The sequence below is a fragment of the Capra hircus genome, chromosome 1 (genome assembly GCF_001704415.2).
Source record: "Capra hircus breed San Clemente chromosome 1, ASM170441v1, whole genome shotgun sequence".
Lineage (NCBI taxonomy): Eukaryota > Metazoa > Chordata > Mammalia > Artiodactyla > Bovidae > Capra > Capra hircus.
In genome coordinates this window covers 152,275,405-152,297,968 of record NC_030808.1, presented here as the reverse complement: position 1 = coordinate 152,297,968, position 22,564 = coordinate 152,275,405, and the positions used below count along the sequence as shown (strand labels likewise).

The 22,564-nt window shown below is 45.9% G+C and overlaps 2 protein-coding genes across 2 annotated transcripts in view; one reads left to right on the top strand and one right to left on the bottom strand.

Annotated features, from left to right (window-relative positions):
* EAF1 (ELL associated factor 1) overlaps nucleotides 1–6,992 on the bottom strand; it is a 14,220-nt gene extending 7,228 nt beyond the window's left edge. The window contains exons 1-4 of the mRNA XM_018052973.1: nucleotides 6,620–6,992; nucleotides 4,577–4,671; nucleotides 2,525–2,661; nucleotides 421–617 (exon numbers count right to left, since the gene is read on the bottom strand). Coding sequence (XP_017908462.1) covers nucleotides 421–617; nucleotides 2,525–2,661; nucleotides 4,577–4,671; nucleotides 6,620–6,992 — 802 coding nt within the window. The remainder of the gene's footprint in view (nucleotides 1–420; nucleotides 618–2,524; nucleotides 2,662–4,576; nucleotides 4,672–6,619) is intronic.
* METTL6 (methyltransferase like 6) lies at nucleotides 6,908–22,564 on the top strand. Its single transcript, XM_005675713.2, has 6 exons — nucleotides 6,908–7,031; nucleotides 7,886–8,272; nucleotides 8,999–9,133; nucleotides 14,525–14,695; nucleotides 19,776–19,917; nucleotides 22,253–22,564. The coding sequence occupies exons 2-6, from the start codon at nucleotides 8,048–8,050 to the stop codon at nucleotides 22,432–22,434; spliced, it is 855 nt and encodes a 284-aa protein (XP_005675770.2). The 5' UTR covers nucleotides 6,908–7,031; nucleotides 7,886–8,047; the 3' UTR covers nucleotides 22,435–22,564.

Below are 22,564 nucleotides of genomic sequence, written 5' to 3'. Positions count from 1 at the left end.
CCACTGGTCCTCATGGAGCTTTCCTACTTCACACTGTGTGTCAGTACAAAGCACTGGCTGAGGAATCTAGACACTGTATTAACATTGGCCTGCTTGGTTTTCATCCCCAGCACCTGGAAACTCTCTTCTTCCAAAACCTTAAAGGTGTGCCATACGGACCTTGAGACGGTAGACAGGCTTGTTTAAACCCCGGGCCTCTAAGCAGACTGCTGCAAAGAGCGCCACAGCCCAAGTCTCTGAACTCCCCCATATCAAACGAGGTGAGTGGTAACCCCGCACACCCATCACGTCAGGAAAGGTGACCCCTGCATAAACTGCTACAGTGGCAGAGAACGCCCATGCCACCAGCCCTGTGACCTCCAAAGAAACATCAGTGCCCTCCTCCAAGTTGCTACCAGGGCTCCAGAAACCGCCCTCTACCTCTTTTGATGTCATCCAGCTGAGGTTCAGGTGAGGGGTTATCTTTTAAGGGAGAGGTTTTCGGTCCAGCCGGAGGCTTGGTTGGCGCTCTGAACGGCACAGGTGGAGGCGGCGGCGGCGGCGGCGGCTGGGACGGCTGTGGGGGTCGAGGGGGCTGCTGTTCCATTCGGGCTTGGATTTTACTGCTCCCCTCAGCTCTGAAATGAGAAACGGCCTGTGAATTGGAGGGGCAAAAATAGTGGTTCTCAGATCTGCCCCAGTTACCAAGTACCTGGAAGCAGCTGCAGAACCGCAGGCTTCAGAAGACTGTGCCTGTAATGCCGCCACACCAACTACGCATTCCGCCGCGCCCGTTGCGCATTGTGCACCAGAGACACACGGATACGAGACTCGCTGCCCTCAAGCTCACGTTTCTTTACCGAGCAGCAGCTAAGGCACGGAGGTAGGATACACCGTGATTATGAGAACCCGTCTGAGTAACAGAAAACGTAACTACTCAACTTCTGCACACTATAAAGTTATAACCACAGGCAAATGAGTTATTAAAGATAACCAGCTCTGGAAATACTGGCCTGTTTGCAGTTTTTTCCCCATTATCTATTTACCACTTGCTCATTTTTTCACAGGCCAGCTCTTGCTGGCAGACAGGCAGAGCATTCCACCTCAGACCTAGGAAGTACCATCCATCAACAATTTCTTTTGTAAATGGACTAGCTCAGCATTTTCCAGACTTTGCTGCTGCTGCTGCTGCTGCTAAGTCGCTTCAGTCGTGTCCAACTCTGTGCGACCCCACTTTGGGGAATCTCTATTAAAGTGCAGACTCTGACTTACTAGGTCCTGAAATCTCGCATTCTTAACAAACACTTAAGTGATGAAACACTGCTGGTTCCCAGATGACACTGAGCAGTAACAGCAGCCCCACAACCACCAGGCTTCCGGCAGGCTGCCCGCAGCCCCTGGCTGGAGGAGGTGGCCTACCAGCACAGTGAGCAGCAGGAGGGGCCCCGGGGCACCCACCCGGCAGAGCTCCCCGTGGCCCTGAGCTCAGGCAGGCACCAGCGCACCGACCCGTCTCCTCATCTGTGAGCGCCGTGGCCCTGAGCTCAGGCAGGCACCAGCGCACCGACCCGTCTCTTCATCTGTGAGCGCCGTGGCCCTGAGCTCAGGCAGGCACCAGCGCACCGACCCCGTCTCTTCATCTGTGAGCGCCGTGGCCCTGAGCTCAGGCAGGCACCAGCGCACCGACCCGTCTCTTCATCTGTGAGCGCCGTGGCCCTGAGCTCAGGCAGGCACCAGCGCACCGACCCCGTCTCTTCATCTGTGAGCGTGTGTGCGGAAGGGTGACACCGCCTTTCCGAAAGTTACTTGTAAAAGTTAGACAATGCGTGTGAAACATCTAGCACAGTGCCTGGCCTGTGATAAGACCTCAGTAAATGGTGGGTACCTTTCCTTTTTGTGGAATGAGCAAAGAAAAACAGCTTGAGGAAGCATACACAGAAAAACATCAGACCGTAACCCTCTCTTTAAAATTTACTCTAGTACAGTAATTACTGTATCACTAATAGAACTACTAGATTACTTCTACTTAAGAGAGTAAAATTTGACTTTAAAATAAAATCTAATTGGCCTCATATGACACATGTAATGCCTGTCAATAAAAGAGAGCTCACTATTCGAAGAAATTAGGTACAGCTTTGATATTATAATAATCTCAAATGCATCTTAGGAAAATTTAATGTTGTCACTCTAAAAAAGAATATATATTACTCAATTACTCTTTCATAATTTTAAGTCTGTAAACTTAAATCTTATCCCTTTGGTGGTACTGTATCAACAACCATGAGATTAATAAAACTGACTTAATCATAAAGCACACCCTTCTCCCCAATGACTTCTATGTTTCAGGTCTTATAAACATTATTTATTTTCATTGCCTTTGAGGAAAAAACATTTTATGACTTGTCTGAGAAGACACACGTGGGAGTTGCTGAGCCTGCCAACAGGACACTAAGTTCCCAGACGGGTACACTCCTATAAAATAACTGAATAGACAAGGTAAGTCTACAGAAACAGCACAGCAACCTCTATCTGCTTTTTTACATACCGCGTCTTCTTGACCTGGATGCTGCTGCTGAGCTTTTCCAGCACATACTCTCCAGTGTCGTGATTGATGATCAGCACACAGTCCTTCTGGTAAGGCCGCTTGTTCCCCTTGAACACAGTCATCGGTGGTGTGGATCCCTTTTCCGCCACAAAAGAACAGTTCAGACAATCAAACCAGATACCCCAGTTATGAATATCAAGACTGAATTTACAGCTGGCTTTATCTCAGCAAATCTCTTACCAGAACTACCCAAACAGGAAGAGAAAGGGGGCTTCCTTGGTGGTCCAGTGGCTAAGACTCTGTGCTTGCAATGCAGGGGGCCCGGGTTCAGTTCCTGGTCAAGGAACTAGATCCCACATGCTGCAACTAAGACTCAGCACAGTCAAATAAATAAATTTTTTTTTTTTTAAGAAATAGAATAAGCTGATTTGCATTTTATTTTTGCTTGGGAAGCCAGGAGTTAAAGAGGAAATAACATAGCAAGAATCTATAACTGTGCAACCAGCTCTAAGTAATCAAGAAATAAATATAGAATTTTTAAGTTACTGTACATTTTCCACAGATTTGGGAAATGTTACAAATAATAGTAAAGTGTGAACTGAGAAACACAAATGATGCGTTCCTGTCTGACACTGAGCAGAGCTCTCACTATGAGCAATAGAGCGATCTCTGCATTTCCTTGTAATTGGAGAGTTCGGGCTTCCCCTTCATGCTAAGTAACTATACACCTTCTCCAAGCTCACCGTTCTGGCTAGTTCAAGTACCTCAAGCCACTAACCTGCCTAAGGCCTTCCATGACTGCCCAGTGCATAAGGCCCAAGCAGAAACCCTTCAAACCAGCCACCTGGCCCCTCCACTGCACCCGGCTTCTTTCACCCCGGGCTCTGCAGGTTCCAGAGAAGAAGGCACCAGTCCTCTCTCAGAACCGCAAGTTCTGTCTTGCAGGGATTTAACAAGGATTCTGTCCACAACATCCCAATCCCTCCCTCCCTCTCAATTAGTCAACCTTCAAACCTGCTCAAAGATCACTTCCTCACGCAAGTCTCCCTAGACTTTCTAAAGTAAGTGCTACGTTTTCCTGCAGTTATTTAAACTCCCTAAGGACGAGAAACACGCTTGTTTTCTTCAAGACTATATTCTCAGTACCTAGTAATGAGCCAGCACCACCGTGGGTAGATGTTAGTATTTGCCGAATGTATCGTTAAATCCCCTGGATGGAATCAGAAATTGGTTGGCTCCTTGACTCCTGGTTCATACAGTAAAAATTAAGAGCTGGAAGGGACCCTAGGGATCATTTATCTAACCTCTTTATTTTACATTTGGGAAACTAAGGTCCAAAGGAAGATGATGTAACCTGCCAAAGGCAACAACTAATGAGAGCTGTCTGAACTGGCAGACAGTTTTTTGTCAGCACAACGCTTCCCAAGGCTCTCTGTCCAGAGCCTTTTCATTCTCTCACTGGTTACCAAGAGCTTATCATGTTCCAGGACAGGCCTGGGACATGCACGTGTTCATTAAGACTATTCTGTCTGATCCTTGCGATCAGAGTGGTGCCTTGGTAAGACTTCAGCAGTGTCTCTCTGCGAGGGTTCTCCACTCAGCTTTTAACCTGCGGCTCTGAACCTAGGTCCTGCCTGAAACCACCAGCCTGCACATCACCCCCTGCCAGATTCATGAACCATGCTGATCCCGCCCCTGCCTCTCCACGCCCCTAAGCCGTTGCTGTTTTATACCCATAGAGCACTTGGGCCTCTTTCTCTGCAGCTGTTGGGAGAGGCTACATATGTCTAAAGGAGGAGCCAGGTTCCACCTTGCCTTCTTAGGAACAAATGGGGAAAGGGAGTTTGGGAAAAACGACAAAGAACTTTTTTTACTCAGGAGCCTGGGAAGCATGAATCCCATCCCATCGGACCCCCATAGTTCCTTTTCTCATGCTGGCACTTCAGAAATCTAGAAGTTTTTAAAAAGGAGGAAATCAAATTGCAATAACAATATGAGGATTCACTGTGATTCCACATTAAACAACAACAACAACGATGTAATAAAACCTACAGGGATATGTGGCAGCGTAATTGTGACTTCATCTCCTTTGCCGACCTGAAGCTCTCCTTCACAGGAAGTGTCTATAGACGCCGGCTTAAAGTCATCTAAAGGGAAAGGAAAAAAAGCATTTATCCACCAGGTTACTTGTATTAAGTGCTTGCACGGCATTCACATGTTAGAATGGAAATTTTTTATAACTCAGATAAAAGAAAATACAAACCACTTAGAATTTCTTAAAATGTTATCTCACTGTGGAAAATTTCTCATATACAACAGCAAAGAGAATAATATAATGAGTCCTGCATACCATCACCCAGCTTCATTACGAGTTCTGGGGCAATACAGTTTCATCTATACCTCCATATACTTTCCCTCTTATCCTCACTGGATAATTCTGAAGGAAAAAGGCTAGAATTTATGTAACTTTTCATTAAGCAGATACTCCCTTCCCCTAAGTGACAGATGAAAATTCATGCCTTATTACCTACAATGAGGTGTTTTATTAGGGTTATGATAAGGATGAAAAGCAACAGAGTATGTCTTTAAAACCCTGTGATTGTAAAACACAATATGAAACATGAAAGGTCACAGCATTTTGATAAGAACTGTCAAAGTTAGGATTTGCCACACTCAAGTTCCATAGCTTTAACAAGAATATTCCTACAGATATCTGGAGCAGAAGGTTGCACTGTATTTCCAAAGGTTAATCCTGCCCATGTTTCTGAATTGCAGTTAAGGCACAGCATGAACAGCCATCTTACTGCCTTTTAACACAAACCTGCCTCAGACTGCAGGCCAGGTACTTCTGTCAAGTGTCTTATTTAAACTGCACGTTGCCCTTCATTCTGGTACAACATCAACTTAGTAAACTGCTCAGGAAATGATGCTGCTCTTCTCACATTCCCAAAACCCAGCCCCTCAGAGGGCTGATCTGCTGTCAGCAGGAAGCAGAGTAATGGCCTGGCAAGTGACCACAAGAAGACAGAAGTTCACCATCTACTACGCCCATTTCAAGGTGTTGAGTCACATCTAAGAACTCCTCGGACAAAAACAAGTCTTAACCAGTACTGGGGCTACCGGGACGCGACACCAGGAGTCTGTGAATCATAGTGGGATGCTCTGGCGGCCAATTCTTCACCCAGGATACACAGTGGAAAGGCCCTCCCTCAACAGAGTCTGTAATCATGGAGAAAAAAAGAGGTCCAGCATAATGACTATCTGCACACTCCTTATGCCTGCTGGCTTTTGCTTCCAAACATAGATCAAGCTCTAACTTATTCCTGGCTCTCCAATCCTAATTTTACTTTCCACCCACAAGGGACTGGGTCTGGAGAAAAAGTGAGGGGTAGTCTGGTGACCTCAAAAAGACATCAAAGCGCGAGACAAGCTGGCACAGATATATGGAGGAAAAGAAGGCGGACGGGGCGCAGAGCTGCGGGCTCTGGGGCTGCAGCCGGGCGTCGCGGAGGCCAGAACCCAAGGGGGCAAGGAAAGAAAAGGAAAGAAGGCAGGAAGGGAATGGAACAGGAGGGAGTGGAGGCCAACGCCGAGGAAAACGAGAAGAGCTCCTGAAGCGTGGAGATGCCCAGTGGGGATCGGGGTGTGGATCGAGGGGGAGGAGGGGGCTGGAATACAAAGAAGCTGGAAACTGATGTGGGGTCGCAGCCCTTCGGTAATAAGAGGGGAAGGTGGAGGATGCCAATCCCGAGGAAACGAGAAGAGCTCCTGAAGCGCGGGGATCTGGGTGTGTGGGGGGCGGTGGGGGTGAGGAGAGGCTGGAATACAAAGAAGCTGGAAACTGATGGGGTCGCAGCCCTTCGGTAGTAACAGGGGGACGTGGAGGTTCGGGGCGCAAGAGGGTCCAATGACCTTCGGGAGAAGCATTTGGTAGCGCAAAGCGGAGAAATCCTGGGAGCTGAGGGAAGGGTCTGGTCTGAGAAGAGGGAGCTGGGAAAAAACCAAAGGAAAAACCCGAGGTCCCCCGAGGGAGGGAACGCCGGCAAGGCCCCCTGGCCTTCTCCGGGGCAGAGGGCGACCGGGGGGCGGACTCACAGCGGATGGTGTGGAAGGAGGCCCGCGGCCGCTTCTCGAAGCTCTCCCCGAGCCGCAGGCAGTGCTCCTCGCGGTCCAGCAGCGGGTTGGCCGTCCCGTTCATGGCCCCGCACGGGCCTCGCGCCCGCCCGGGCGCCCTCCTGGCGCGGCCCCGGCCCGAGCCGCCGGCGCCGGCGTCCGGAGAAGCCGCGCTCCCGGGACGGCGCTCGGGGGCGCGCGGGGAGCCGAGCCGGCGCCCACCCGCGCAGGCCGGAAACGAGCTCGGGCCTGCGCGTCTGGGCGGGGGACGACTCCGAGGAGACCCGACGGCGGAACTTCCGGCGCCGAGGAGGGACGTCCGGGCCCGCAGCGGAAGTAGGGGGGGCGGTGCCATGGCCGAGGATCCTTTCCGCCGGGAGAATCCGGATTCGAGGTCTCTCTGCGGGGCGGGGGCTGGGTGTTGACCAGGCGAAGGGTTTTGGATTGTTTGTTTGTTTCCCGCGGTGGCTCCCAAGTTCTGCTTCTGAGGCTGCGCCTGGCTGGGGGCTCAGCGCGCCCGGCCCCACCCTTCAGGGGAACCTAGGAACTGCTGACTGGGGCGCCCGGCGCGCGGTGGACTAGGCTCACGCGGGTCGCCGCCGCCCCTCGCGGCTGGGCGGCCCGGCTCATCCGCAGGGTCCTGGCGGCCCCACTCTCCGCGTCCCTGAGCCTCTTTTTCGTCCCTTTCGCGCGCCCAGGGCGGCGCGAGGGCCTCAGTTCCCGAAAGGGACGCCCCCTGGGGTTCATGAGACAGACCCAGGCCACCCGGGCGTAGTAGCTCCGTTTTCCCTGATAAACGCCGTCTCTCGCGTCCTTGGCGACGGTGACCGACCGCCTCCGGCTTGGACAGCCGTCGTGGTTGTTTTTAAAGACACCCCCGTTTCACGGACACCGAACCCTGAGGAACCGTAAGGTTTCTCAGTCAGTTCTTGAGAGTGACTTTTTTTCCTGACTGAAAGCGGCTTGCTGACTGTTCGGGTTGGAATTAAGCCTTTCTGTGCGTGAGAGCCCTGGCCGCTGGATGTCAGCCCCCTGCAGGCGGGGGTCTGTGTCTTGCTCTTTGTGACCTCTTCTGTAGTGGGGTAGGGCTTTGTGTAGGGTCAGCATCTAGTAAATGTTTGCGGAATTGAAATGTTAAGTGAAAGAACTAATCAAGAACCGCTAACTGAGCATCTTAAAAAAAAAAAACCTGTTCTAGAACCCCCCACCGGAAGGTCTTTTTTTTTTTTCTTTTTCTTTCCTGCGAAGTATCCGATGCTGCTTCAGGCTTGAACCCCGCCTGAGGGACCACATCTGAGAGGACCCTGCCTGTGTCTGTGGTATCCGCTTGAAGTCCTCAGGTTGTTGAGGAGGTGAATGGACCATCTCCAGCAGTGTTGAATGTTCAACATATGACCGTCCACGTCGGAGATGGCTGCTTTGCAAAGGAGAGGGCTGCAGACAAGGATTCTCAGCTCTGAAGAAGAGGAGAAACTGAAGAGAGACCAGGCTTTAGTGTCTGATTTTAAACAGCAGAAACTGGAAAAAGAGGCTCAGAAGAACTGGGACCTTTTTTACAAAAGAAACAGCACTAATTTCTTCAAAGATAGACACTGGACCACCAGAGAGTTTGAGGAGCTCAGATCATGTAGAGAGGTAAACTAGTACTGCACCTTGTTCGAGCGATTCTCCATTTAAAATGTGTAGAAGAGGGGTGTTTTATTGCATTCTCAGGGCGAGTGTGAGGTAGAAAATTTATGAAACCTGTCAAAGGCTTCATGAGTTTTTGTAGCTTAGGTATACACTGTCTCAAATAGTTTTAGCAGTTTCTGAGTTGTAAAATACAGAGGAGAGAGGACTTTAGTGGGCATTTTCTGTTTCTTTAAAGCGAACGTGAAAGTTGTAAATATCGAGTTCATACTGAATGATTTCAGTGACAGGTTCATGATGATAATGGTGATGAATGCTTCACCACAGCCCTTCACATGAACTTAACAGTAGTGTTCTGTAATTTAAACCTTAAAGTAACATGTTGAAGTTTAGCGTTAGTGTCATTCCCACTTGCTGATGAAACTGAGGGACAAAGCTGTGTGAGTGACTTGTTCAGTGACGGAACGCAGGGTGAGGGGAAGAGTTCAGATTTGCATGCAGGCAGTTTAACCTCAGAGCCTGTTGTGTTAGCCATTACGCTGTTGTTTTCCCCACACCAGATTACCCAGTGTTGGACAACAGATGAGGCATCAGTTGCTTTGGGTTATCCGTTCAGTGGTTAATTGTCTACTCCATGGGGGCAGAGACCTTGTTTCATGTTCTGGACCTTTTAGTTTGTTTCTTCATTAGGTGGGATGTTGTGTACTGTAACTTTGGGTTCTCTTTCCTCAGTTTGAAGATCAGAAATTGACTATTCTTGAAGCTGGCTGTGGGGTTGGGAACTGTTTATTCCCACTTTTAGAAGAAGATCCAGATATCTTTGCCTATGCCTGTGATTTTTCTCCAAGAGCTGTGGAATATGTCAAGGTTGGTGCACCATCCGTGTGTTGTTATGTCTCTGTTTTCCTAGACTTGTTGGACCTGACTTCTACACCCGTTTTCCCAGTTCCGGTCCTCTTCCTGAAGGACCGGCTGTGATCACTGTAAATGTAGTTTTCCTGTGTATGTGCATGTATAATACATAGAGAAACAGAGCATTATTTAGAAAAGTAGAAAGAAATACCAGACAACGTCCATAAACTTGTGTCCAGATTTAATGATTGGCAGCATTTTGCTGCTTTTGCTTCATAAATTTTTATAGTGCCATTTATAGTTGTATTTAGTTAAGGACTGCAGCTTACACTTCATTATGTACCTTAAATCTTCTTAGCCTAAAACATTCCTGCCCTTCCCTTTGACTTTTTCCCCGGTGACATCGAGTTTTGGGAGAGCAAGCAATTTTATGTAACGAGGTCGCGCGTTCCAGTATGGCTGATTATTTCTGTCTGTCATTGTTTAACTTGTTGCTTTATGCCTTGTGTGTTCTGTAAACCAGAAGTTAAATCAGGTAAAATATTTTGAGCAGAAATACTTCAGCGGGTGATGATGTAGCTTCCATACTGCACCCTGTCAAGAGGCAGTGATCTGATCTCACTGTAGGTGATGCTAGTTGGGCACTGGGTCTAAGGAGACTCCCTAATTGCTCTGTTGCACAGGTGTCTCCTTTTGTCATTGACAGATGTGTGAGGGTTGCTTTGGCAATGTGCAGATATCTGTTTCCCATCAACCTTTCACAGTTTTAGCACCTAGACTTTATTAATAGTGATAGCACATTGTGCTATAACCTACCTTCTTCGCTCTGCATTATATCTTGCCGAGTGTTTTCATCCCAGTATATGTAGGTCTACCGCATTACATTTACCTCTTGTAGTATTTCACAGAAAGGATGTGCCATATAGTAATAATTGCCTTGTTGATGATTGTTCAAATTGCTTCTAATTTTTTGCTCCCACAAGTCGGATTGATGTAATCAGAATTATACGCATGCCCCAAACACGTGTACAAGTCTCTGTGGTGACTAATAGAAGAAATGGAATTCCTTGGAGGAAGCATACACATTAAAATGTAAATAGATAATGCCCGCTGTCCATCCAGAAAATTATATCAATTTATAATTTCACCAATAATATAAGATATTATTTTCCTCTATGCCATCAACATTTAACATCAGTCCTTTTTTTGGCAGCACTGTATAGCGAGGGGGATCTTAGTTCCTCAATCAGGGATCAAACCCACGCCCCCATGCATTGAAAGCACAGAATCTTACCTCCTGGGCCACTTGGGAAGTCCCACCGTCAGTCTTTTCTGTATCTCCCAATCTTATAGGCCATGAGGTGGCCAAAGTACTGGAGTTTCAGCTTTAGCATCATTCCCTCCAAAGAAATCCCAGGGCTGATCTCCTTCAGAATGGACTGGTTGGATCTCCTTGCAGTCCAAGGGACTCTCAGGAGTCTTCTCCAACACCACAGTTCAAAAGCATCAATTCTTCGGCACTCAGCTTTCTTCACAGTCCAACTCTCACATCCATACATGACCACAGGAAAAACCATAACCTTGACTAGACAGACCTTTGTTGGCAAAGTAATGTCTCTGCCTTTGAATTAGCTGTCTAGGTTGGTCATAACTTTTCTTCCAAGGAGCAAGTGTCTTAATTTCATGGCTGCAGTCACCATCTGCAGTGATTTTGGAGCCCAAAAAATAAAGTCTGACACTGTTTCCACTGTTTGCCCATCTATTTCCCATGAAGTGATGGGACCGGATGCCATGATCTTCGTTTTCTGAATGTTGAGCTTTAAGCCAACTTTTTCACTCTCCTCTTTACTTTCATCAAGAGGCTTTTTAGTTCCTCTTCACTTTCTGCCATAAGGGTGGTGTCATCTGCATGTCTGAGGTTATTGATATTTCTCCCGACACTGATTCCAGCTTGTGCTTCTTCCAGCCCAGTGTTTCATGATGTACTCTGCATAGAAGTTAAATAAGCAGGGTGACAATATACAGCCTTGACGGACTCCTTTTCCTATTTGGAACCAGTCTGTTGTTCCCTGTCCAGTTCTAACTGTTGCTTCCTGACCTGCATACAGGTTTCTCAAGAGGCAGGTTAGGTGGTCTGGTATTCCCATCTCTTTCAGAATTTTCCACAGTTTATTGTGATCCACACAGTCAAAGGCTTTGGCATAGTCAATAAACCAGAAATAGATGTTTTTATGGAACTCTCTTGCTTTTTCCATGATCTAGCGGATGTTGGCAATTTGATCTCTGGTTCCTCTGCCTCTTCTAAAACCAGCTTGAACATCTGGAAGTTTCATGGTTCATGTATTGCTGAAGCCTGGCTTGGAGAATTTTGAGCATCTCTTTACTAGCGTGTGCAATTGTGCAGTAGTTTGAGCATTCTTTGGCATTGCCTTTCTTTGGGATTGGAATGAAAACTGACCTTTTCCAGTCCTGTGGCCACTGCTGAGTTTTCCAGATTTGCTGGCAGGAGCGTAGTGTAGGCCAATCACTGTTCTAAGCATTGGGATGGAGTAGGAAACAAAACCCTCACCCATATTGGGCTTTTATGGTAGTATGAATTGTCTGTTCATACCTTTGTCTATTTTTCTGTCATTTTGTTTCTTATTTTGTGGATATATTCCGTTATATCTGTTGCAAACATTTCTTCCAGCTTGTTAGGCATTGTTTTATGGTATTGTTTTATTATAGAATTTAAGTGATCATATCAAATGAATAATCATTTCCTTTTGAGGTACTAAGGTTTTGTGTCTTTGGAGTTCTATAATCACAGAGATATGCTTTTTATAATTTTGGTTAGAGGATTTTTTAATTAATCTGGAAAAGTTTGACCATTATTTCTCGAGTATTTCTTGAGCTCTTGTTTTCTCCGAGGATTCCAGTTATCTCTCTGTTATACCCTTTGCTGTTGTTTCACAGCTCTTGGATGCTGGCTTTTTGTTTGTTTGTTTTTAACTTTTTTGCCCTTTGCATTTTCAGTTTGTGTACTTTCTGTTGTCTTATCATCAAGTTCACTGATTCCTTTTAGGCAGGAAGCATTCCTATTGATGAGCCTGTCAGAAGCAATTTTCATTTCTGTTACTATGTTTTTGATTTTTAGCATCTCCCATTGATTTGCAGTTTCTATATCTCTGAAATTACCTATCTGATCTTGAACATTGTCCGCCTTTTTCATTAAAGCCTGTAATACGTTAATCATAATTTTTTTGTTTTTTAGTGTCCAAACCTGTAGTTCCATTGTCTGTGTCATATTCAAGTCTGGTTTTCATGGTTGTCTCTTCACACTGTGTTTTTTCTTGCCTCATGGTGTGCCTAGTTCTTCTTCTATTGAGAGTTATACAGGGCAGTGGATAGGTAATAAAGATTTGTAATAATCTAGACTGGAGTTGTGCTCTGTGTTAAAGTCTGTTGTTGCTATAGTTACCTATGAGGTTTGTTGTTGCTATGGGCCCGTGAGACTTCAAACCCTGGTGACTTTGTTGCTCCTGTTGGCTTTGGATCTTTCCTTTGTGCTGTTCCCCATGAAGAGTCTGTCTCTTGTAGCTTTCCCACAAGTGTTTCTGTTTCTCCAGGAGTAGAGCTTTTCTTTCTCATCCCCTCCCCTCCTCTGTCATACTCCGTGGTCATGAGGCCGTTCTCTGCAGATGAAGACAAAGTTTGGGCAGAGCAGTGCCCTCCCCAGGGGCAGTGATATTCCACCAGTACCCCAAGGACCCAAGGCCCAGATGACTTTTCCCCTGCATGTGAAACCTTTTCTCCCTTAAAGGAGCTGAGAAGGTCCAGCCCCAGAAAGAGCCCCGTTCTTTTTGTGAGAGCCTAAGTGAAGTCCCTGGTGGAAACACCTGCTGGGGTGTGGACATCCCGATGGCTTCAGCCCTGGGAGCCTCATGCTGCTTATCACGTTTCTAGTTTTCTAGAGGCCTCAGGTAAGCAAACGCGTGGGTCCTGCGTCTCCCTGAAGGCGCCTCTCCCTCTCCACATCTGCGGGTGGCCGGTGGTTCTTTGACCTCTGCTCTCTCGTGGGTTCACATGAAGTTGCTGTCTGTCCCGCTCGTGGCCGTGTTAGGGTAGACTCTCCATCTCTCCACCTCTGCACTGGAGCTGGCATTCTTTTTATTTCTCTGCTGTCCTTTAACACAAGTGGGTAGAGCTAACTGTTCAAACAGTGAATTGAGGGAGAAGTTCATTTTCCATTCCTGATCATCGTAACCTTTGTTCTCTATCTTTTTAAACAATTTAATGTCATTTTGGTCACCTATCTTCTATCATATACACTACTGATCCCTCTAAATACATGGGTCTGTGTGGGGACACTCTTGTCTCACCCATCCGTTGGTCCCCATTCTCAAGCCACACTGTTTAGCACTACATTTTGTAATGTGTTTTGATGTCCTGTAGTATGCCTCTTCCTCCATTGTTTTTCATCTAAAAATTGTCTTGGCTGTTCCTAAAGGTTTTCACTTCTAGATGAATAAAATTCACCTTATCAAATTTCTAGAAATCTGAGGATTCGGTTGAGATTGTAATAAACTCCAGTATATAAGCAGAGTTGTAGGTAGAACTGACCCATCCTATAACTTTATGTATCTGCTTATTAAGGTCCTTACATTAAAGAAAGTTTATTATTTTTCTCCATAATGCTGTTATATATGTGTTGAAACCTATTACCAGAATGTACCAGGAACACACTTGTAGTTTAAAAAAAGTTTTCTTAGCTTGTTGCATCAAGCAACCACCATACCCAGAAGAAGGGTGGGAGCATCTCAGTAAAGGGAGCCGGAAGGACCTCTCATAGGATTCAGGGTTATAGTGGATGAGTCAGAGGAGGGTTAAGGGAGCAGAGGCAGGGTTTGATTTATCATTCCTCTGGAGTTACATGCTTCTAAATGCTCAGTTTGGAATATGTGATAGACTGTATACGCAGTTAAAAATAATTTGTTGATGTGTTTAAAAGAGGTCATCAATAAGGACCTACTGTATAGCACAGGGAACTCAGCTCAATACTCTAATAACATAAATGGGAAAAGAATTTGAAAGAGAAGATGCATGTATATGTGTAACTGAATCACTCTACACCTGAAACTAAGGCAGCGCTGTTAATCAACTATACTCCAATATAAAATGAAAAAATTTTAAAGAAAAAAAGGAACAAAATTATTTGTTAAAATGAGATCTTGCCCCTTGTGGCAGTATTGAATGGTACATGCTTTAATGTCAAAATGACCTGTTAGTCTGTCTGCCCAGCAGCAGTGGTGGCTGAGTTGTGTGCAGCAGTGCGCACATGGAAGTGGCATCTCCACGTTTGCTGTGCTTTTCTGTGTGCATCAGCAGGGGTGTTGCATTGAAGGTATTTTGTGTTTTTCTCTCTAGCAAAATCCTCTTTATGACACAGAAAGATGCAAGGTGTTCCAGTGTGATCTGACCAAAGATGACCTTCTGGAACACGTGCCCCCAGAGTCTGTGGATGCTGTCACACTGATATTTGTGCTCTCTGCAGTTCACCCTGATAAGATGCACCTTGTCTTACAAAACATTTACAAGGTTAGTGATTGCGAGCCTGCATTTGAGGGTTCGACATCCTGACTTTTCACTTACATTCCCTGTGAGGCTCACGTGCCGTCTTAATTCACAGTCTCCCTGTTCTTACAAGGTGGGCTGTGTAGTCAGTGTATGAAAAGAAGTTCTGCTGCGTGGAACATCCACCTTAAATTCTGATTGGCTTAGTGGCCATGGCTGCCCTTCAGAGCTTGGCCAGCCTTGGAGCAGCTGCCTGGGATCTGTGGAGCCCTGCCTGGGATCTGTGGAGCCCTGCCTGGGATCTGTAGAGCCCTGCGGTAAAGCGAGAGGGAGCAGGGGCCCCCACACAGGAGCACACAGCGTGCTCGAGTTAAACCTTACTTCCCGATGTAGGCCGCTTCCTTTACCTCTCTGAGCCTCCGTTTCATTCCCTGTGGAGTGTTGAGATAATGGTTCCTCGATGTTGGGGTTTGGGGTAGGCTATCTGAGGTGTGTTCTCAATGCCTGGGGCAGTGCCTAGTAGTGGCGAGTGCTCTTAAAAGGCAGCGTGGTCATTGCTGTCTCTCCCATCGTTGCCGTTAGGACCCAAGCTGCTGCGGCCACCAGCAGGCTGCTGCGGCACTCGGGGAGTGGAGTTGCACTTCCAAGTCAGGGGACTCGAGACAGGCCACCTTATCATCTTCCCTTTGATGGTTCAGGTGAAAGTGAAGGATTGAGAAAGCTGGGCAGTTAGACAGCTGGAAAAATATGGGAGTGGTCAGAGGGTGACTTGTGTAACATTGAAAGTATTGCCTTCACAGTGTGGGTAAGACTTTAGAACATTACTGTGGCAGTGAGTGATTAAGGTAAGGTGAAGGACAAAGTCTTTGAAAGAGAGAAGCTCAAACCATTGAATCCTGCATGTTTGGAAGGGTAATTCCTGTGTATGTTGAAATTAATTGGAGTTAATTGGAGTAGTGTATGGATAAGAGCATAAACCAGAAGACACATTCATCATGAAATCGAGGGAAATGACCCTGGAACTAATAGATGCCCTCGTGGCTCAGTGGTAAAGAATCCATCTGCCAGTGCAGGAGACATGGGTTCGATCCCACACCTGGGTTGGGACCATCTCCTGGAGCAGGAATTAGGCAGACAACTCCAGTGCTCTCACCTGGGAAATCCCATGGGCAGGAGCCTGGCAGGCCATAGTGTCACAAAGAGTCGGACACGACTTAGTGACTCGCAACAGCAATAATACGGGGTAGTGGGTGGTGGTATGATCTGATGACAGGAGGTTCGGAGCTGAAACTTGAGGGGAGAAGGGGGGATGCAGAGAAAGGAGCAGTGGGGGCAAGGAGGCCCTGCCCCATCCCCGCACTCAGTGGTACTAGGGCCGTGGGAGAAAACACTGCCTGCTTGAGAGGTGGCAGGGAAAACCGTGTCCTCAGGGGCCAGTCAGGTTGTTAGCGCTGGGATGTGAAGGGAGCATTCAGGATACCAGTGATTTCACTGACGAAGGTTCCAGGGACTAGGAAGGAGCGGGAGACAGGAGTCAGGATGTCTGGGACTTTGTGGGGATGACAGTGGCCACTGTCGGTACTGTTCATCGCTGTGCTGGACGTCCCAGTCAGCTGGAAAGCAGCAGAAAAAAGAATGAGAAAGAAAGAAAACATTGTCTTCAAGTAGTGTAATTGTCTTATGAGAAAATATTAAAGACTATTAATATTAAAGAACTACACAGATATAAGATGAATGTACTCAGTGCCACAGAATTGTATACTTTATTTTAAAAAGGAACATGCACTGTGTAATCTGTTCCACTTCATATTATATTTTACCCTTTTGTTTAAGTTGGAGGTTTTTGGTAGACTTTTTATTTTTGGGGGGGAGATTAACAAGTTGGTTCTAAATTTACATGAAGGAATAAAGAGTCAAAACATTCCTGAAGAAGGAGATAGGGAGATTTATACCTTACCAGATATAAAGGTTTATTACAGCTACAGTTATTAAGACAGATGGTATTTGCAGAGGAACAGAAAAATTGACAAATGGAATATGATAGCTTAGAAGTAGATCCATGTATGTATGGAAATTTGATAGTTGATAGAGGTGACATTGGAAGATCACTGGGGAAAGGACTGCTCAGGAAGTGATTCTGGGACCATTGGTGGTCCGTGTGGGGAAAATCCAAAATCGTTTTCTGCTTCACATCCTTACACAAAAGTTATTATGTATGGATTTAAAGGTAGATTTAAAGACTTAACTGGAAAAGACAAAAGTGTAAGCCTTTCAAAAGAGACTATAGGAAAACATCTTTGACTTCAGAGTGGGGAAAATTTTCTCAAAGACTGAAAAGCATTCTATGCATGAAGATGATATAATAAAATTAGGAGTTTGTTTTCTTCAAACGATTAAGATGATACAAAGAAATTAGAGAGACCAGGTGGGAAAAGTAACTTAAAATCTACTCAGCTGAGAGCCTTCCCTGGTAGTCCAGTGATTAAGACTCCTCACTTCCCCTGCAGAGGGGCATGGGTTTGATCCCTGGTCCTCTGTTTGGGGAACTAAGATCCCACATGCCACTCGCTGTAGCAAAAAAAAACAAAACAAAACTATTCAACAGACAAAGATTAGTATTTCAGAATTTATAAAGAATTCTTGGGTAACAGTAAGAATGACAATGGAAAACCTCTTTTTATAGAAGAGAATATACAGATAGTAAGTTAACATATGATAACCCAGGAAATGGAAAATAAAACCTTAATGAGACACTATTAGATTATAATAAAGTCCAATGAAGCCAAGTATTAATGAGGATATCCCTCTTCTTGATTTAAATGAAAAGATATAGCATATTGTGTGTATTTAATGAAATGTTATGTTAAAACTAAAAACACTGACCTGAGCTGTCTCAGTCCACACCTGGCCTCTGTTGTAACCTTTCTTATGCTAATAAGTTCCATTTCAGCCTCCTTCTGTTTTAGCCCCCAATAGAATTCCTTTTTCAGCTGACCTGGAATGAGTGCACAGCAGCAGTGTGAGGCCACCATACGCGGTGACTGGTTCGTTAATTGGATATCATGTGCTTTACCAGGAAGTTAGTGGAAGAAGCAGTCTCTCAGCTTCTGACAGTCAGACACCCTTTGGGCAGCTCTCCAGTTTGAACAGCCACAGAAACATGCTCTTCATGGTAGAGCTAATTACTGTAGGATGCTAACACTGGGGAAATTTTTAAACCACTTAATTTTAAACTGAAAGGGAACCTTAAAGTTGGGTTCCCTCATTTTTGGAATGAAACGGTAAAGTAAAAATCAACTAAGTTTGTTATTGGAAGACAGGATTTTGTCTTCCCTGTGCCACTGACTTGCCTTGAAAGCCCAGGCAAATCGCCTGTGCCCTGCGCCTCACTCACCAAGAGAGGGGCTGACTGCTCACCCGCCATCTCTCTGGAGCTGCTGGGAGGATGAGAAAGCCCAGCAAAGGCACAGTCCTGCCTGAGAGGAGGTGTTAGTACCGTAATTTCTGTCTTACGGATGAGAAAGCACATTCAGAAGGATGACATAACTTAGCTGGGGTCATTCAGCCAGTTAACAGAAGAGCTGGCCCATGGATCAGGAGTTCCCAGATTCCTGAGCGAGAGTCCCATGCGGCCTTCCCTTCTTTCTGAAAATAAGTGAGTCTCATACAAATTAAAGTTTTCAGATTATTTAGTCAGTCATATTTTAAAATTTAGCATTTCTGACCAAAGTAAGAAAATTTTTATCCAAGAGGCTCTTTATTGACAGTATTTTAAATGCATGCTAGTGTTGATAAGAATTTGCTAAGTGAGAAAATCTGCAGCACACTTGGAAGTATTATGGACAGTCTTTCATATTCTATTCAGGAAGAGGAAATATCAAATTACCTCAGATATCAGCTATCTACTGTAATAGGTAATATTTGTCATGTTTTCAAGGTTATCTTGCTAATGTGAAGAGTCAGAGTATACATAGTAAAATCAGTGCCCCTGTTTGAAGACCACTCTCGCTTGGTAATGTTACACAGTTTGAAAGAATACCCACTCAAAAAGCAAGTGTCACAGCGAGTACCTTGTTCTTTTCATTCTGAAAAGCATATGGCTGTTTGCCTTGTAGGAGAGGAGCAGTTACACCATGCTCTGCAGATTTTACCTTCCAGTTTCTGAAACGTCTGCTCTGTGACAGCTGTTTCTAAAGGCTGTGGTAAGGGGCTCCCACCGGGGCCTGGCACTTGCCCCTTCTCTACACACCGCACTGGCCTGTGGGCGCTCCGCCTGAAAGCAAGGAGTGCAGCAGCCGGGGAGGATGGGTGGTGTTACCCCTCCCTCCCAGCCTCTCTGGTCTTGTCAGGAGTGAGGACGGAACTGAACTGACACTCCCGCTTCCCATCGCTGCCCGGGACTGACAGACATCCCCGACCCTCTCGTCATGCCTCTGACCCAAGTATGAGCTCGGACTTTGCTGTTTAGCAGCTGCTGTATGATTGTGGCCACGTCACTTCCTTTTTCTGCTCCCAGTCTCTTGGTCTCGGGATAATCACACTTTTCCTCCAGAGTTGCATGAAGACCTAGTGAGAAAATGTCTGGTCAGCTGTAGAGGGCTTAGCGTGGTGTTAGCATAGTGAGCAAGCCGTACAGAATTGCAGTGCAGGAGCCCAGAACTGACACTCAGGCTGAGGAAGGCCAGAACATCAGTAAAAAGCCAAAATGTATTGATTACATAGATATTTAAAGAAACAATTTGACTTACAGGGTCATGGATTAGGAGATGGCTGATAAAATGATGGGAGAACGTGCTAATAGTTTAGTGAGGGTACTTTTTTTTCCTCTGATGTCTTCAGCGTTTTAATTGAGACACTGGACCTCCAAGGGTGCTCTCCTCAGTGCTCAGGAAGTACCCCCCCAGCGCAAGGGACTCAGCCAGGCCTTAGCACACCTTTGCGTGGCAGGCCCTTTGCCTTCGTAGTACGGGCATTTCAGTATGGAGCTTTTCATCACTGTCACAAATGTAAGTTATTCTCATCCATAAAATAATCAGGTTTTATTTTATAGTAAGTTCTGTCTGACAGGATCCCTGAGTTATGTGCAGCTTGTTCTGTTTCGTAGGTATTAAAACCAGGCAGAAGTGTCCTGTTTCGCGACTATGGGCTGTATGATCACGCCATGCTTAGGTTTAAAGCCGGGAGCAAACTTGCAGAAAACTTTTATGTTAGACAAGACGGAACCCGATCATATTTTTTCACTGATGGTAAGATTGCTGGAATCTGTCTTGCACTGTCCCTGTGGTCCTGCGTGGGTGGGGGCGACTGGACTCCACACACAGCCACACGGGCCTGAGCCAAACCCTCACACACACCACTCACCACATCAGCTGTGAGCTCACAGGCTCTCTAGTGAGGGTGTCCAGTTAGTGAACCGAGTCAGTGGAAATGCTCTGCTGTGCCATGTGGATGAGGCCAGGAGCTGTGTTGGGAAGCCTGGGAGGGCAAACCAGAATCTTCACTTCGTTCCCTCAGAAAGCGAGCAAATAGGAAAGGATAGTGCCTTGACATTACTTGAGTTTCACAAAGGTAAGAGACCTTCTTTTCTATAAAAGTGATTGAGACTTCTTAAGTACACAGACTTGCTAATAGAGGGGTCCTTAAAAGGTCATTTTTGATAAGAAAACAAATGTTGACTATGATTTTAGTATTCTGAACATTAGTTCTAAGCCTGTTTTATACGGGAGTACCGTATTTTACTGTGCTTTGCAAATACTCTGTTTTTCACAGATGGGCGGTTTGTGGCAACCCTGTGTTGAGCAAGTCTATTGCCACCATTTTTCCAATAGCATTTTCTCACTTCATGTCTTGCAGTATTTCAGACTTTTTCGTTAGTATTATATTTGCTATGGTGATCTGTGATCACCTTTAATGTTACTGCTAAGACTCACTGAAGACTCAAATGATGGTTAATAATAAAGTATTTTGTAATTAAGGAATGTACATGGTGTTTTTAGACACAATGCTATTGCACACTTAAAAGACCACAGCATAGTGTAAACATAACTTAAATACACTAGAGAACCAGAAAATTTGTGAGGCTCACTTTATTGCTTTTTTCACCTTTATTGTGGTGAGCTGAACCCACAGTATCTCTGAGGTATGCCTGTAATATGAACTGTGATATAATTACCTTCTTAAGCTCTAATTTTTACATTTGTTACTTCTTGAAATATTCTCTTAAACTCAAAAATAAAGCTAAAAGTTAGTGATTACCATTAAGACTACAACAGCATGAAAACATACAGTGAAAATTAAAAATTTGTTTTAATGTTTTGGATTCATGAAGTCTGATTAAATCAATTATAAATAATTGAGAAGATGTAGTAGTATCTGCAAAGTGCTTCAAAGTACGTCCTTTGGAGTCATGCCCCTGACAAGAGTCCCGTAGCCATCCTTTCTGTTTCACTTCACGTGGAGTGATCGTTGCTTGGGTCCACTGTCCCTTAGGCTGTCACAGCAGGTGTTTTTTTTCTCTGCACCCTGCTGCCTGACTGTCCCTGGTCATGTCAGGGTAGATGAGGTGCTTGATGTAAACAGATGGAGCATGCATGCACGTGCACACACACGCACACACACACACTCACACACTCTCACACTGTATGAGTGCATGCACACACACTGAGTGAGCGCACAGAGTGAACAGACACTGTATGAGTGAGTGCACACACTGAGTGCACACATACACACTGTATGAGTGAGCGCGCGCACACTGAGTGAGTGAACGCACACACTGTGAACACACATACTGTATCAGTGAGTGAGCACACACCGAACACACTATGAGCACACACACTGAACACGCACACTGAGTGAGCACACAGACTATATGAACACACACACTGTGACCACACACTGAACCCACACTGAGTGCACGCAGTGAGCACACACTGAACACACAGCACACTGTACAAGTGAACACACTATGAACACACTGTATTAGCACATGCTGTATGAACACACTGGATGAGTGAGCACGCACACCATGAGTGAGCACACACACACTGTATGAGCACACACTGAGCACACTGTATGAGTGAGTGCACACACTGAACGCACCTATATGCTGTATGAGCACACACTTTGAACACACGCACTGAGCATACGCTGTATGAATGAGCGTGCACACTGCATGGACATTGTATGAACGCACACACCGTGAGCTCACACACTGTGTGAGCACACGCACCGAACACACTGAGTGAGCACACGCTATGAACACTGAGCACACACTGAGTGACCCCACACACACTGCATGAACACACATATCGTGTAAGCACACGTACACTGTGAGTGCAGGGTCTGGGCCTGTGCTGCTCGTGGGGAGTCCTGATGGGTCGAGGAGCGTGTGACAGGTTGGTGAACCTCTTGGTGATGATTTGGGAGTTTCTGTTGACAGGCAGATGTAGGAGTGTGTCAGCTCCCAGAGCAGAGCCTTCTCACCCCCTTGCACTGAGGTTCTCTCAGCCCCCCGCTACACTGACTTGCTCAGGGTGCAGTGGCATCCAGACGGCGAGCGCTGGTGATCTGCTTGTCTTCCAGAATTCCTGGCGCGGCTCTTTCTGGACGCAGGTTACGAAGAAGAGGTGAATGAATATGTGTTTCGTGAGACGGTGAATAAAAAAGAAGGACTGTGTGTGCCGAGGGTTTTCCTTCAGAGCAAGTTTCGAAAGTCTCAGAAGACCCCAGTTCCTGTTAGCCCGGACCTGGGCCATGAATCCTGACCTTCCGCAATGTTGACCTCTGTGCCTGCCCTTGACGGGCAGAATTTAAAGTCACTCTTTATTTTGTATATTTTTGTATTTTAACTTTTTTAAAAGAATATGTATACAAATAAAAATACAAATATAATAG

Bases quoted from the DNA above. Each gene is read 5' to 3' on its own strand.
- METTL6 (XM_005675713.2), top strand. From the start codon at position 8,048: ATGGCTGCTTTGCAAAGGAGAGGGCTGCAGACAAGGATTCTCAGCTCT. The intron at 14,696-19,775 runs GTTAGTGATTGC...TCTGTTTCGTAG, and splicing joins TCTTACAAAACATTTACAAG to GTATTAAAACCAGGCAGAAG. The intron at 19,918-22,252 runs GTAAGATTGCTG...CTTGTCTTCCAG, and splicing joins ATCATATTTTTTCACTGATG to AATTCCTGGCGCGGCTCTTT.